This window comes from Entelurus aequoreus, linkage group LG11, assembly GCF_033978785.1.
Source record: "Entelurus aequoreus isolate RoL-2023_Sb linkage group LG11, RoL_Eaeq_v1.1, whole genome shotgun sequence".
In the NCBI taxonomy this organism is placed as follows: Eukaryota; Metazoa; Chordata; class Actinopteri; order Syngnathiformes; family Syngnathidae; genus Entelurus; species Entelurus aequoreus.
In genome coordinates this window covers 73,693,060-73,705,559 of record NC_084741.1, presented here as the reverse complement: position 1 = coordinate 73,705,559, position 12,500 = coordinate 73,693,060, and the positions used below count along the sequence as shown (strand labels likewise).

The window sequence follows — 12,500 nt, the reverse complement described above, 5'->3', positions numbered from 1 at the left end:
CCCCACTATAGTTTGCGGTGCGTTTTGCTAAACGGCACGGAAACCTTAGTTCAGATCAGCACAATGGATTATTTTCTTTTCCCACCGAGGGCCGTGCACAGACAAATAAGCATTCGTTGCTACGCTTAAACCAATGCAGGGCGATAGATCTTCACTTTGTTTTATAGGTGACAAAGCAAATTAGTGTAATATATAATCTTATCAATAGAAAATGTACTTTATTTCTACAATAGGCGGAGCACTAAAAACCTTCCCCAGTGCCGCACTTTGGACACACTTGTAGTCCATCAAGGGAATGTCGTCAAATCCCTTGTAATATAAGCATTGTATATTTTTGGGGGATTAATTTCCTATTTTTAATGCTTCTATCTATGCCAAAAACAAAATAATGCGTAAAATGCATTCACTTCTTCAGGTAAACCTTTTTATACAGTGTATATTTTCACTTTTAATACTCCGCTCGTCTCTCAGGAAAACGGTGAAAAGAAAAAAAAACAACTCAGGGAATGTTTTTGTTTTTGTTTTGTTTTTGTGTGTGTGCAGCCATTTGTCTCCTTCTCGCCGCGCCATGAAAGCAAATGTTCCGCTATTGTTTTGTTCCTCTTTAGTGATGCTCGATGGGGATGTAGTAGAATGTGAAGGGATGCGGGGGTGGGGCTGAAAGTAGTGAAATCATCTTTCTCTAAACATGGCCGACGCTTGGTGTTCCAGACTATCAATGCTTATGACAAATAGAATGTCGTTACCTATATATACACACACACACACACACACACTGTACAATGTGAAGGAAAGGTGCTCAGTTGATTTAGAAGTTGTATTGATGTTTGCTCTACGATGGCATCTTGATGTTTTTGTGATTCTATGCTCCTATAAGATTCTCAGGGTAATTTTTTCTTTTTGTTTTTGATGAATTCATCTTTGTGACCCATCAGCCGTTTCATTACTTTTTGTTTTTGTGTGGTGTTTCATCAAGTGAAAGGGTTTCCCCTAAAAATGAAAGATTCCACTGACCGTATGGATGTTTAGTGTCATAAAAAGATGATCTTGACCCTCTCAGGCGATGAATGGCCAGTTTTGTCAAAGTTTCTCAAGTATTACTGCCATGATGTTTCTACATGTGCTCCATTTCATAATAAATATGTCAATACTCACAACATGACGGCCCTGGCTCCATACTTTTGCAAACCTTACAGAATGTTTATTATACAGTACAGGCCAAAAGTTTGGACACACCTCATTCAATGGGTTTTCTTTATTTTCATGACTATTTACATTGTAGATTGTCACATCAAAACTATGAATGAACACATGTGGAGTTATGTATTTAACAAAAAAAAAAAGGTGAAATAACTGAAAACATGTTTTATATTCTAGTTTCTTCAAAATAGCCACCCTTTGCTCTGATTACTGCTTTGCACACTCTTGGCATTCTCTTGATGGGCTTCCAGAAATGTTTTTTATGTAAATAGTTAAGTTCAGTTCATTTCCGTTTATTTGGAACATGCATACGATACAATGTAATGTTTCCAGTTGTTTCATTACAGCCCGTCCGAAAAGGAGTAGGAAGAAGCTGAGCTTATTTAATCCTACCCCTTTTCATACCATAGCAATTTTATTCCATTTCCTTGTTGTCTGTAACAGAACTACGTTAAAGTTAAAGTACCACTGATAGTCACACACACTAGGTGTGGTGAAATCAACCTCTGCATTTGACCCATCCCCTAGTTCCACCTCCTGGGAGGTGAGGGGAGCAGTGAGCAGCAGCGGTGGCCGCGCTCGGGAATCATTTTGGTGATTGAACCCCCAATTCCAACACTTAATGCTGAGTGCCAAGCAGGGAGGTAATGGCTCCCATTTTTATAGTCTTTGGTATGACTCGGCCGGGGTTTGAACTCACAACCTACCGCAGTGAATAAATAAATAAATAATATACCATAGTAAGTAAACAAGTATTAAATACATAAATAATCTTTATCTCAACACAAAAAAAGGGTTGAAAATGTTCATAATTCTTGTTCTGTGTACTTTGTGAACACTTGTAGTTTGAACAGTCTCTTAAACTGAATCATATTGGTGCTTTGTTAGATTTCTTTGGTTAATCTGTTCCATAATTTAATTCCACATACGGATATGCTAAAGGTTTAAAGTTTTGTAGGAGCACATACAAATGTTTTAAATGAAATGTTCCTAAATTAAATTATAGAAAATGCATTGAAATGAGGTGTGTCCAAACTTTTGTCATACTGTGTATATATATATATCTATATATATATATATATATATATATATATATATATATATATATATATATATATATAGATATATATATATAAATATATAGATGTGTATATATATATAGATGTAAGCACAAGTTAACACTTGCAGGGCATTACTGGCTGACGCACCTCCGACAGTTCCATGTGGTGCTGGCTGCAGGGTCGTCAGCCGGGAGCCACCCTCTACGGATGTTTGGCTCCTTTAATCCCGGAACATCTCTGGGTGGTGGAGCAGCAACAGGGACGTCTCCCTGCAGCCAGCTGGAGGATCCATAATGTACCCACATTCTAACCCCGCTGTTATTGCTGTTGTGTATATGGAATGAGTCCCAAGGGACTATGCATGGCAGGGACGTCCATCTCCCTGAGTCAAGCGTGGGCCTGACCGCATACCATAACATGGCAGCAGGGAAGCCTCCTTACTGCCCCTTGTCTACACGCCTTGTCGTTTCTTCTGAGCCACAACCAGAAGCTCCCCTGTTCTGCCTCCTCTGCCAGGGCTTTGAGGGCCTTCTTTAGACTGGACTTGACTTTAGGAGTCGTTGGGTGGACGCTCCAGTGTAGCCTCGACAGCCAACTTCTACTGGATAGGTGAAAGCCTCCATCCTGCTTGTGCACACTCACTTGCCAGCTCTGAGTACTTGTCCCTCTTTCTTTCAAAGGCAGCCACCATTCCCTCTTCCCATGGTACCGTTAATTCTACCATGATGACAGTTTTAGTAGATGTGGACCACAGGACAATGTCTGGGCGTAACAAGGTTGTTGTGATCTCTTGAGGGAACTTCAACTGACGATCTAGATCAGCCCTCATGTTCCATCTCCGCCAGCTGACAGGAGAGACTGGATGCTCTTGCTGCTGCTCTGAGGCTGGCCACCTTGCTTGACAAACTTAATCAACCGCTGAGCTGTTCCCGGACTGGCCCCATTTGCTTCCACTCTGCGTGCCTCCAGGATTTCAGCTAGCCTTCGCAGGACGCGGTCGTGCCGCCATCCATACCGGCCCTGCGACAAAGCTACCTTGCAGCCAGAAAGAATGTGACGCAAGCTTGGGTTCTGGGAGTCACAGAGCTGGCAGGTCACCTCTGCCCCGTACCACACATGCAAGTTCCCGGGACTGGGGAGGGTATCGTACGTGGCCCTGATGAGGAAACTTAGCCTATATATATATATATATATATATATATATATATATATATATATATATATATATATATATATATACACTACCGTTCAAAAGTTTGGGGTCACCCAAACAATTTTGCGGAATAGCCTTCATTTCTAAGAACAAGAATAGACTGTTGAGTTTCAGATGAAAGTTCTCTTTTTCTGGCCATTTTGAGCGTTTAATTGAGCCCACAAATGTGATGCTCCAGAAACTCAATCTGCTCAAAGGAAGGTCAGTTTTGTAGCTTCTGTAACGAGCTAAAGTGTTTTCAGATGTGTGAACATGATTGCACAAGGGTTTTCTAATCATCAATTAGCCTTCTGAGCCAATGAGCAAACACATTGTACCATTAGAACACTGGAGTGATAGTTGCTGGAAATGGGCCTCTATACACCTATGTAGATATTGCACCAAAAAGCAGACATTTGCAGCTAGAATAGTCATTTAGCACATTAGCAATGTATAGAGTGTATTTCTGTAAAGTTAAGACTAGTTTAAAGTTATCTTCATGAAAAGTACAGTGCTTTTCCTTCAAAAATAAGGACATTTACATGTGACCCCAAACTTTTGAACGGTAGTGTATATATACACATATATATATATATATATATATATATATATATATATATATATATATATATATATATATATATATATATATATATATATATAAATATATGTACACACACACACACACACACACACATATATATATATATATATATATATATATATATATATATATATATATATATATATATATATATATATATATATATATATATATATATATATATATATATATATATATATATATATATATATATACACAGTATGACAAAAGTTTGGACACACCTCATTTCAATGCATTTTCTATATTTTGATTTAGGAACATTTCATTTAAAACATTTGTATGTGCTCCTACAAAACTTTAAACCTTTAGCATATCCGTATGTGGAATTAAATTATGGAACAGATTAACCAAAGAAATCTAACAAAGCACCAATATGATTCAGTTTAAGAGACTGTTCAAACTACAAGTGTTCACAAAGTACACAGAACAAGAATTATGATGAACATTTTCAACCCTTTTCTTTGTTGAGATAAAGATTATTTATGTATTTAATACTTGTTTACTTACTATGGTATATTATGTATTTATTATTTATTCACACATATATATATATATAATGTGTGTATAATTAATAGTATGTAAAGTAGATGGGTGTAGAATGCTGAGCTCATGTTATACACTCCGGTACAGTAGGAGGCGGTATGTATTCCAAGTTATGTCTGCAACCCGCCAGAAAAATAAAAGAAGGTGTAAAAAGAAGAAGAACTTTCCTTGGATTACCTTCAGTGCTGCCCCGCGTCACCATGTGGACACAAGTCCGCCGCCTCTGGCCTAGAAATAACTCCGCTTGTCGAAGGAGCTTCTTCGGCGTCGAGCTTTCGAGACCGTCACGTTACCGACCTCATACTGACCACCTGACCCGGCCAGCAGCCGCACTTTACGGACACCATGCTGCCAGCTGCGACGCTCTGGTGTACAGACATCACGGAGAACCTTCCAGTGTCATCCAGTAAGAGCTTTACATCTACTTAGTGCTTAGCAAAATAACAGGCACTATTTCTTTATGTTACGCTTTCTCGTGACGTAAATACGTGAGTCAAACTGAAGGAACTGTGGCTTTAAAACTCTTACTGGTTTTATTTTCACCGTTCTTAGATACATGTGTATTTTTTATGAAGTAGTGAGCGAACTGATTTCCTCATATATTGGAATAGTGACCAGGGGTGTGTATATATATATATATATATATATATATATATATATATATATATATATATATATATATATTAGGGGTGTGGGGAAAAATCGATTCGAATTCAAATCGCAATTCTCACATTGTATGATTCAGTATCGATTCTCATTTTTATTTATATTTATTTTATTTTTTATTTATTTTATTTTATTTTTTTATGTTATTTTTTTTAAGTTAATCAATCCAACAAAACAATACACAGCAATACTATAACAATGCAATCCAATTCCAAAAGCAAACCCGACCTAGCAACACTGAGAACTGCAATAAACAGAGCAATTGAGAGGAGACACAAACCCACACACAACAATTGAGAGGAGACACAAACACCACACACAACAATTGAGAGGAGACACAAACACCACACACAACAATTGAGAGGAGACACAAACACCACACACAACAATTGAGAGGAGACACAAACACCACACACAACAATTGAGAGGAGACACAAACACCACACACAACAATTGAGAGGAGACACAAACACCACACACAACAATTGAGAGGAGACACAAACACCACACACAACAATTGAGAGGAGACACAAACACCACACACAACAATTGAGAGGAGACACAAACACCACACACAACAATTGAGAGGAGACACAAACACCACACACAACAATTGAGAGGAGACACAAACACCACACACAACAATTGAGAGGAGACACAAACACCACACACAACAATTGAGAGGAGACACAAACACCACACACAACAATTGAGAGGAGACACAAACACCACACACAACAATTGAGAGGAGACACAAACACCACACACAACAAACCAAAAGTAGTGAAACAAAAATGAATATTATCAACAACAGTATCAATATTAGTTACAATTTCAACAGAGCAGTGGTTAAAAATCCCTCATTGACATTATCATTAGACATTTATGATGGGTTCTACATGTAAAGCGACTTTGGGTACTTAGAAAAGCGCTATATAAATCCCAGGTATTATTATTATTATTATTATTATTATTTATTAAAAAAAAGAACAATAGTGTGACAGTGGCTTACACTTGCATCACATCTCATAAGCTTGACAACACACTGTGTCCAATATTTTCACAAAGATAAAATAAGTCATATTTTTGGTTCATTTAATGGTTAAAACAAATGTACATTATTGCAATCAGTTGATAAAACATTGTCCTTTACAATTATAAAAGATTTTTTACAAAAATCTACTACTCTGCTTGCATGTCAGCAGACTGGGGTAGATCCTGCTGAAATCTATGTATTCCATCAATAGACAATCCTTTTCAATCAAAAATCGCGTTGAATCAAAAAATTTGATTTATAATCTAATTGTGATATATTATAGCTGTAAGTCACTGAAATTCAAGTATTTCTTATATATATATATATACATATACCCCCGCAGCAGGCCTTTTGAACGCGCATCCAGGTTTTGAGTAAAAGACCGAATAATTAGTTGGCTACCGCCATTGTTGCTGTACATTACACTTTACAATATTTATTTCCAGACCCAAAAGGGAAAAAAAATGGATAAGCAATCATTTTTACAACTTCCAATTTTGTGCACAGATGGGAAATGGACAAAACGGAAAACGAGCATATAAACTTGTTTTTTGCGAATCCACTTTTGAGACACTAAATTTACCCGGAAGTAGGTTTATGTGTATTTGAGCTTGCAGGTAAAAAATGTAAAAGACAGGAGGACCGATGGAGTCTAGATAAAGTTGATATATTCACTTTAAAGGGGACCTATTATGCAAAACCAACTTTTCTTACCTATTGATACCCGTTTTTGTGTATTTGGGATCTGCATAAGTGACGAAAATTTTAAATCAAACCGTTGAGAAGATATTTATAAAATAGTCTTGCCTTCTTTTATACTTGTAGGGTTGACACTGTAGTCAATAAGCTTCTTTATCGCTATCCTCTTGTTGTGGGGCAGACTGGCTCGTACATGCACATGCATCCTCTTTTGTTGCCATTTCTTATACAAAGTAGCGTATAGTTCTAACTTATATCAGTTAGTAGTCTCGCTATGGAAGCGCTAAAAACTACCATAAAGAAGGCGTGGGGAAGACACTGTCGAAGTAGAAAAGACCGCCCACAAAACGGCGCATTGAAGACAAGACACGTTAAGGAAAGGGGCTTGAAGATGGTCTGTGAAATATAATCTATTTTGACCAAAGAACTGCCATTACATGTTATGTAGACCACAAGGTTAGTTTCCGCACTGAGATGGGTAGGTTGTGAGTGCAAACCCCCGAGTCATACCAAAGACTATAAAAATGGGACCCATTACCTCCCTGCTTGGCACTCAGCATCAAGGGTTGGATTTGAGGGTTAAATCACCAAAATGATTCCTGGGCGCGTCCACCGCTGCTGCTCACTGCTCCCCTCACCTCCCAGGGGGCGAGGGTAATGGGTCAAAAGCAGAGGATAATCTCCCCACACCTAGTGTGTGTGTGACAATCATTGGTACTTTAACTTTTATTATTGTATGCACATACTGTATATACAGCATTCTGCAATACTACACTATGTTAATGGTGTAGTTGACCAATAGGGAGCAAGGAAGCGAGGAAACAGCAGGCCACTCGATGATGTAAACATAGGCACACAGGACGTTTGTAATTATAAATTATAATAACAATATCACTCATACTTCATTAATATTAAAATCACAAAATGTAAATAGAGTGTTGTTGGCCGTTTTTGAATGGCTATTTATTAGATTTCATGGGCAAAATAGTGGAGCTCCCAATGTCTCCACTGTAAGCGGACTTCTATGTATGTTTATTTAATATTTAGAATGCATATTAAAACAAATCCATCCGTCGTCATGTCTTTCATAATGATTGTGAATCATAGGCAAAAACTAAAAGGTGCAGTTCCTCTTTGAAAGGGAAACCAAACCACTGAACAAGGCTGTTAAAAAGAAGTTTATTTGAATATCTTAAAAAGGACAAGGCAGCACAACATAAAGTCTTGTTCCATATGGAGTTTAGCCGAATATCGCGGCAATATCTAGACAAACATGAATATTTTTCTATGTGTGTACTGCCGATACTACATTTTCAATGTTTGGCTCGGTCAAAACATAGACATCGCGTAACTTCAACTTTTTTTAAACTCCATCGGTCTCCTGTCTTCTATGTTGTTGTTTTTTACCTGCAAGCCCAAGTCCACATACGACTACTTCCGTTTAAACTCGGTGTCTCAAATGAATTGGCAAAAAAAAGGAGTATAGTGGCCGTTACATGTTTTGTCCATTCTCCCCTCCTTGTGAAATCGCTGCCAGTAATTGGAAACTGTAAAAAAGAGAAGTGAATCTGAAAAAACGGAACATTGAAAATGAAAACCAGTGACACCAAACAAAAAATATCTGGGAAAAAATGAAGAGTGGCATTAAAAAACATGTCATGATACCAAAAAATATTGTGTTTTCAGTGTGTTTCATTTATATAGTGACTCAAAACACTTTACATAGTGAAACCCGATATCTAGTGTGGGTGGCACTGGGAGCAGGTGGGTCAAGTGTCTTGCCCAAAGACACAATGGCAGTGACGAGGATGGGGGAAGCGGGGATCGAACCTGGGACCCTCAAGTTGCTGGCGCGGCCGCTCTACCAACCGAGCCACGCCGCCCCATTTTCCCAATACCAAAACTTACTCGCAGAGTTGTAGCTCCATAGGAGTGCCAGGTGGGTACCTATTTTTGGTCAAAATGCAGCCGTTTCACAGAGTGATGTGCGGATCGATACCGAAATATTTATACCGTTGATACCATATCTTTATGTCTAATATCGATCCTCAAATCAAAGTATCGATACTTTTGATACTTTAGTTCAGGGGTGTCCAAACGTTTTCCACTAAGGGCAGGATACTGAAAAGTCAGAGTATGCGGGGGCCATATTGATATTTTTGTATTTAAAAAAAAAAAATGCTAAAAACAAATATTGTGACTGAGTATATTATTATTAATTATTAGTTCGAACATTTCAGCTTCTCTCATTACATATCGATTTTTTTTTGCTGTCTTTTTTACATTTTTACTTTTGTTTTTTTTTCCATATAAGAATAGAATAAAAATAATAACATGATTGTGTAACTGCATAACCGAATGTTCGGTAACACATTTAACTGTGTAAAAAATGGGACTCATTACCTCCCTTTTTGGCACTCAGCATCAAGTGTTGGAATTGGGGGTTAAATCACCAAAAATGACTCCCGGGCGCGGCCACCGCTGCTGCTCACTGCTCCCCTCACCTCCCAGGGGGTGATCAATCCACTTTATTTATATAGCACATTTAAACAACAAAAATGTTTCCAAAGTGCTGCACAACAATATTAAAAACAATATTCAAATATTATCCTTAGCTCCTCCAATGACTGAATAAAAACAAAAAATAAATAAATATAAAAACAATATAAAAATAAATGTGATTAAAAACAATTTTAAAATGTAACCAATTAAAACAGTAAATAGAAATCAAATAAAAACAAAACAAAACACAGAGGACAAGGGTGATGGGTCAAATGCAGAGAATAATTTCGGCACACCTAGTGTGTGGGTGACAATCATTGGTACTTTAACTTTTTAATTTTATTCATCCATCCATTTTCTACCGCTTGTCCCTTTTGGGGTCGCATGGGCGCTGGAGCCTATCTGAGCTGCACACTGGCAGTAGGTGGGGTACACCCTGGACAAGTCGCCACCTCAGTGTTGTTGTGTAATTTTTCAGATTAATTCATAAATTAGTATTAAATTTATTAATGAACTTACTAAACTTTGTTTATTTTTAAGGTATATTTTATTTTTATTTAGAGAGGTTCTAAGGTTTTAGATCACGGGTGTCTAAGCGTTTTCCATCGAGGGCCGCATACTGAAAAGTTGGGGCGGGGTGGGGGGGGGGGGCATTTTAATATTTTTAATTGATACTATGATTAACTCAGAGTGTTAAACATAGTATATAATTAATTATTAGCTTACGAATTCCAGCTTTTTCTCACTACATCATATTTAAAAAAATGTTTTTACTGTTTTTTTTTTTTTTAGATGGATATGGATGGATGAATGTTTTTATTTGAAAATACACAACTTACACGTTAGGTATATTTGCACAAAGTATCAGATCAGTATCGCTGAAACCAGCCTGAATTTTACTTGGTATCAGAAGGGAAAGAAAATCAGTGGTTTTGGGGACGGCGTGGCGCCGTTGGGAGAGTGGCCGTGCCAGCAACCTCAGGGTTCCTGGTTCAATCCCCATCTACCAACCTAGTCACGTCCGTTGTGTCCTTGAGCAAGACACTTCACCTTTGCTCCTGATGTGTCGCGGTTAGGGCCTTGCATGGCAGCTCCCGCCATCGGTATGTGAATGTGTGAGTGAATGGGTGAATGTGGAAATAGTGTCAAAGCGCTTTGAGTACCTTGAAGGTAGAAAAGCGCTATACAAGTATAACCCACATCATTAGTTTCCACAGGAGGTGCTATAGTTTAAGAAAAAAAAAACCTAAGCCACAAGAATGAACTTTCAGTTCCTACAATGAGAGAGTAAAAAAGTCTGGGGCGTGCAGTCAACCCTACAAAATATGTTCCAGAATAAAAAGTCTATTGGAACATGTCATGAACGTGAGAATTTTGCAATTGCCAGGTTGGAGGAAGTGGCTCTTCCACTAGTTGGTGCCAAAGATGTTCTGGTTAAAATCCTGGCGTCTCCCATCAACCCTGCTGACATCAACATGATCCAAGGTAATCCTTCTATCTGTCCCTTCAGGAATTTGAGATGTCACATTCGCGCCAATTCAATCAATCACCGCAAAACATGCGTGGCCTCTTAGCTTTGTCTGTTTCCCACATCGTCACCGCACATCCTGGCCAATCATCGTCATTTTGGCCTGTCGAATTTGTCTCCGAGCGGCGCTCGAACACGCACGTCAGCTGTCAAATCCAAACTTAGGTTTATTTCTTGTGGAGACAAAGTAGGAACAGTGAGGCTGAACAATATATTAACTTTTTATTGCTGTAGAGCAGACCTGGGCAAATTAAGGCCCGGGGGCCACATGCGGCTTGTTAGGCTTTTCAATCTGGCCCGCAGGACATTCCAAAATAATTTTTTTTAGATCGTTAAGATCAGGGGTCCCCAAACTTTTTGACTCTGGGGCCGCATTTGGTCGGGGGCCGGGCTGTATATATATATATATATATATATATATATATATATATATATATATATATATATATATATATATATATATATATATATATATATATATATATATATATATATATATATATATATATATATATATATATATATATATATATATATATATATATATATATATATATATATATATATATATATATATATATATATGTATATATATATATATATACATATATATATATATATATATATATATGTATATATATATATATATATATATATATATATATATATATGTATATATATATATATATATATGTATATATATATATATATATATATATATATATCAGTTTATATTTATATATTATATATATGTGAATTAAGTGAGTGAATTATATTTATATAGTGCTTTTTCTCTCGTGACTCAAAGCACTTTACATAGTGAAACCCAATATCTAAGTTACATTTAAAGCAGTGTGGGTGGCACTGGGAGCAGGTGGGTAAAGTGTCTTGCCCAAGGACACAACGGCAGTGACTAGGATGGCGGAAACGGGGATCGAACCTGCAACCCTCAAGTTGCTGGCACGGCCGCTCTACCAACCGAGCTATACCGGATATAGATATATATATATTAGATATATATATATATGTATGTATGTATGTATGTATGTATGTATGTATGTATGTATGTATGTATGTTTGTGTGTATGTGTATATATATGTATATATATATGTGTGTGTATATATATGTATATATGTATATGTGTATATATATGTGTGTGTGTATATATATGTATATATACGTGTATATATATGTATATATATTAAGGCTGCAGCTAACGATTATTTTTCTATCGATTAATCTATAGATTATTTTTTCGATTAATCGGTTAATCTATAGATTATTTTTTCGATTAATCTATAGATTATTTTTCCTTTTACCGATTTTTTTATTTTTTATTATTTAAAATGAAGATGAAAAAATAAAAGTAGGCCAGTTTTTTCAAAAGGCATGGTTTTTATTTACAAAAAAAAAAAGTATGGCCACTCAGTCAACATTGACAACAACA

The 12,500-nt window shown here is 36.8% G+C and overlaps 1 protein-coding gene across 4 annotated transcripts in view; it reads left to right on the top strand.

Moving 5' to 3' along the window:
- The first annotated feature begins 4,747 nt into the window (after nt 1–4,747).
- The window catches only part of mecr (mitochondrial trans-2-enoyl-CoA reductase), a 28,803-nt gene continuing 21,050 nt past the window's right edge, over nt 4,748–12,500 (top strand). For 3 of the 4 annotated variants that reach the window (XM_062063967.1, XM_062063968.1, XM_062063965.1), the window contains exons 1-2: nt 4,748–5,027; nt 10,912–11,009. In XM_062063967.1, coding sequence (XP_061919951.1) covers nt 4,822–5,027; nt 10,912–11,009 — 304 coding nt within the window. In that variant the 5' untranslated portion in view covers nt 4,748–4,821. The remainder of the gene's footprint in view (nt 5,028–10,911; nt 11,010–12,500) is intronic. The other variant, XM_062063969.1, reaches the window with a different exon arrangement.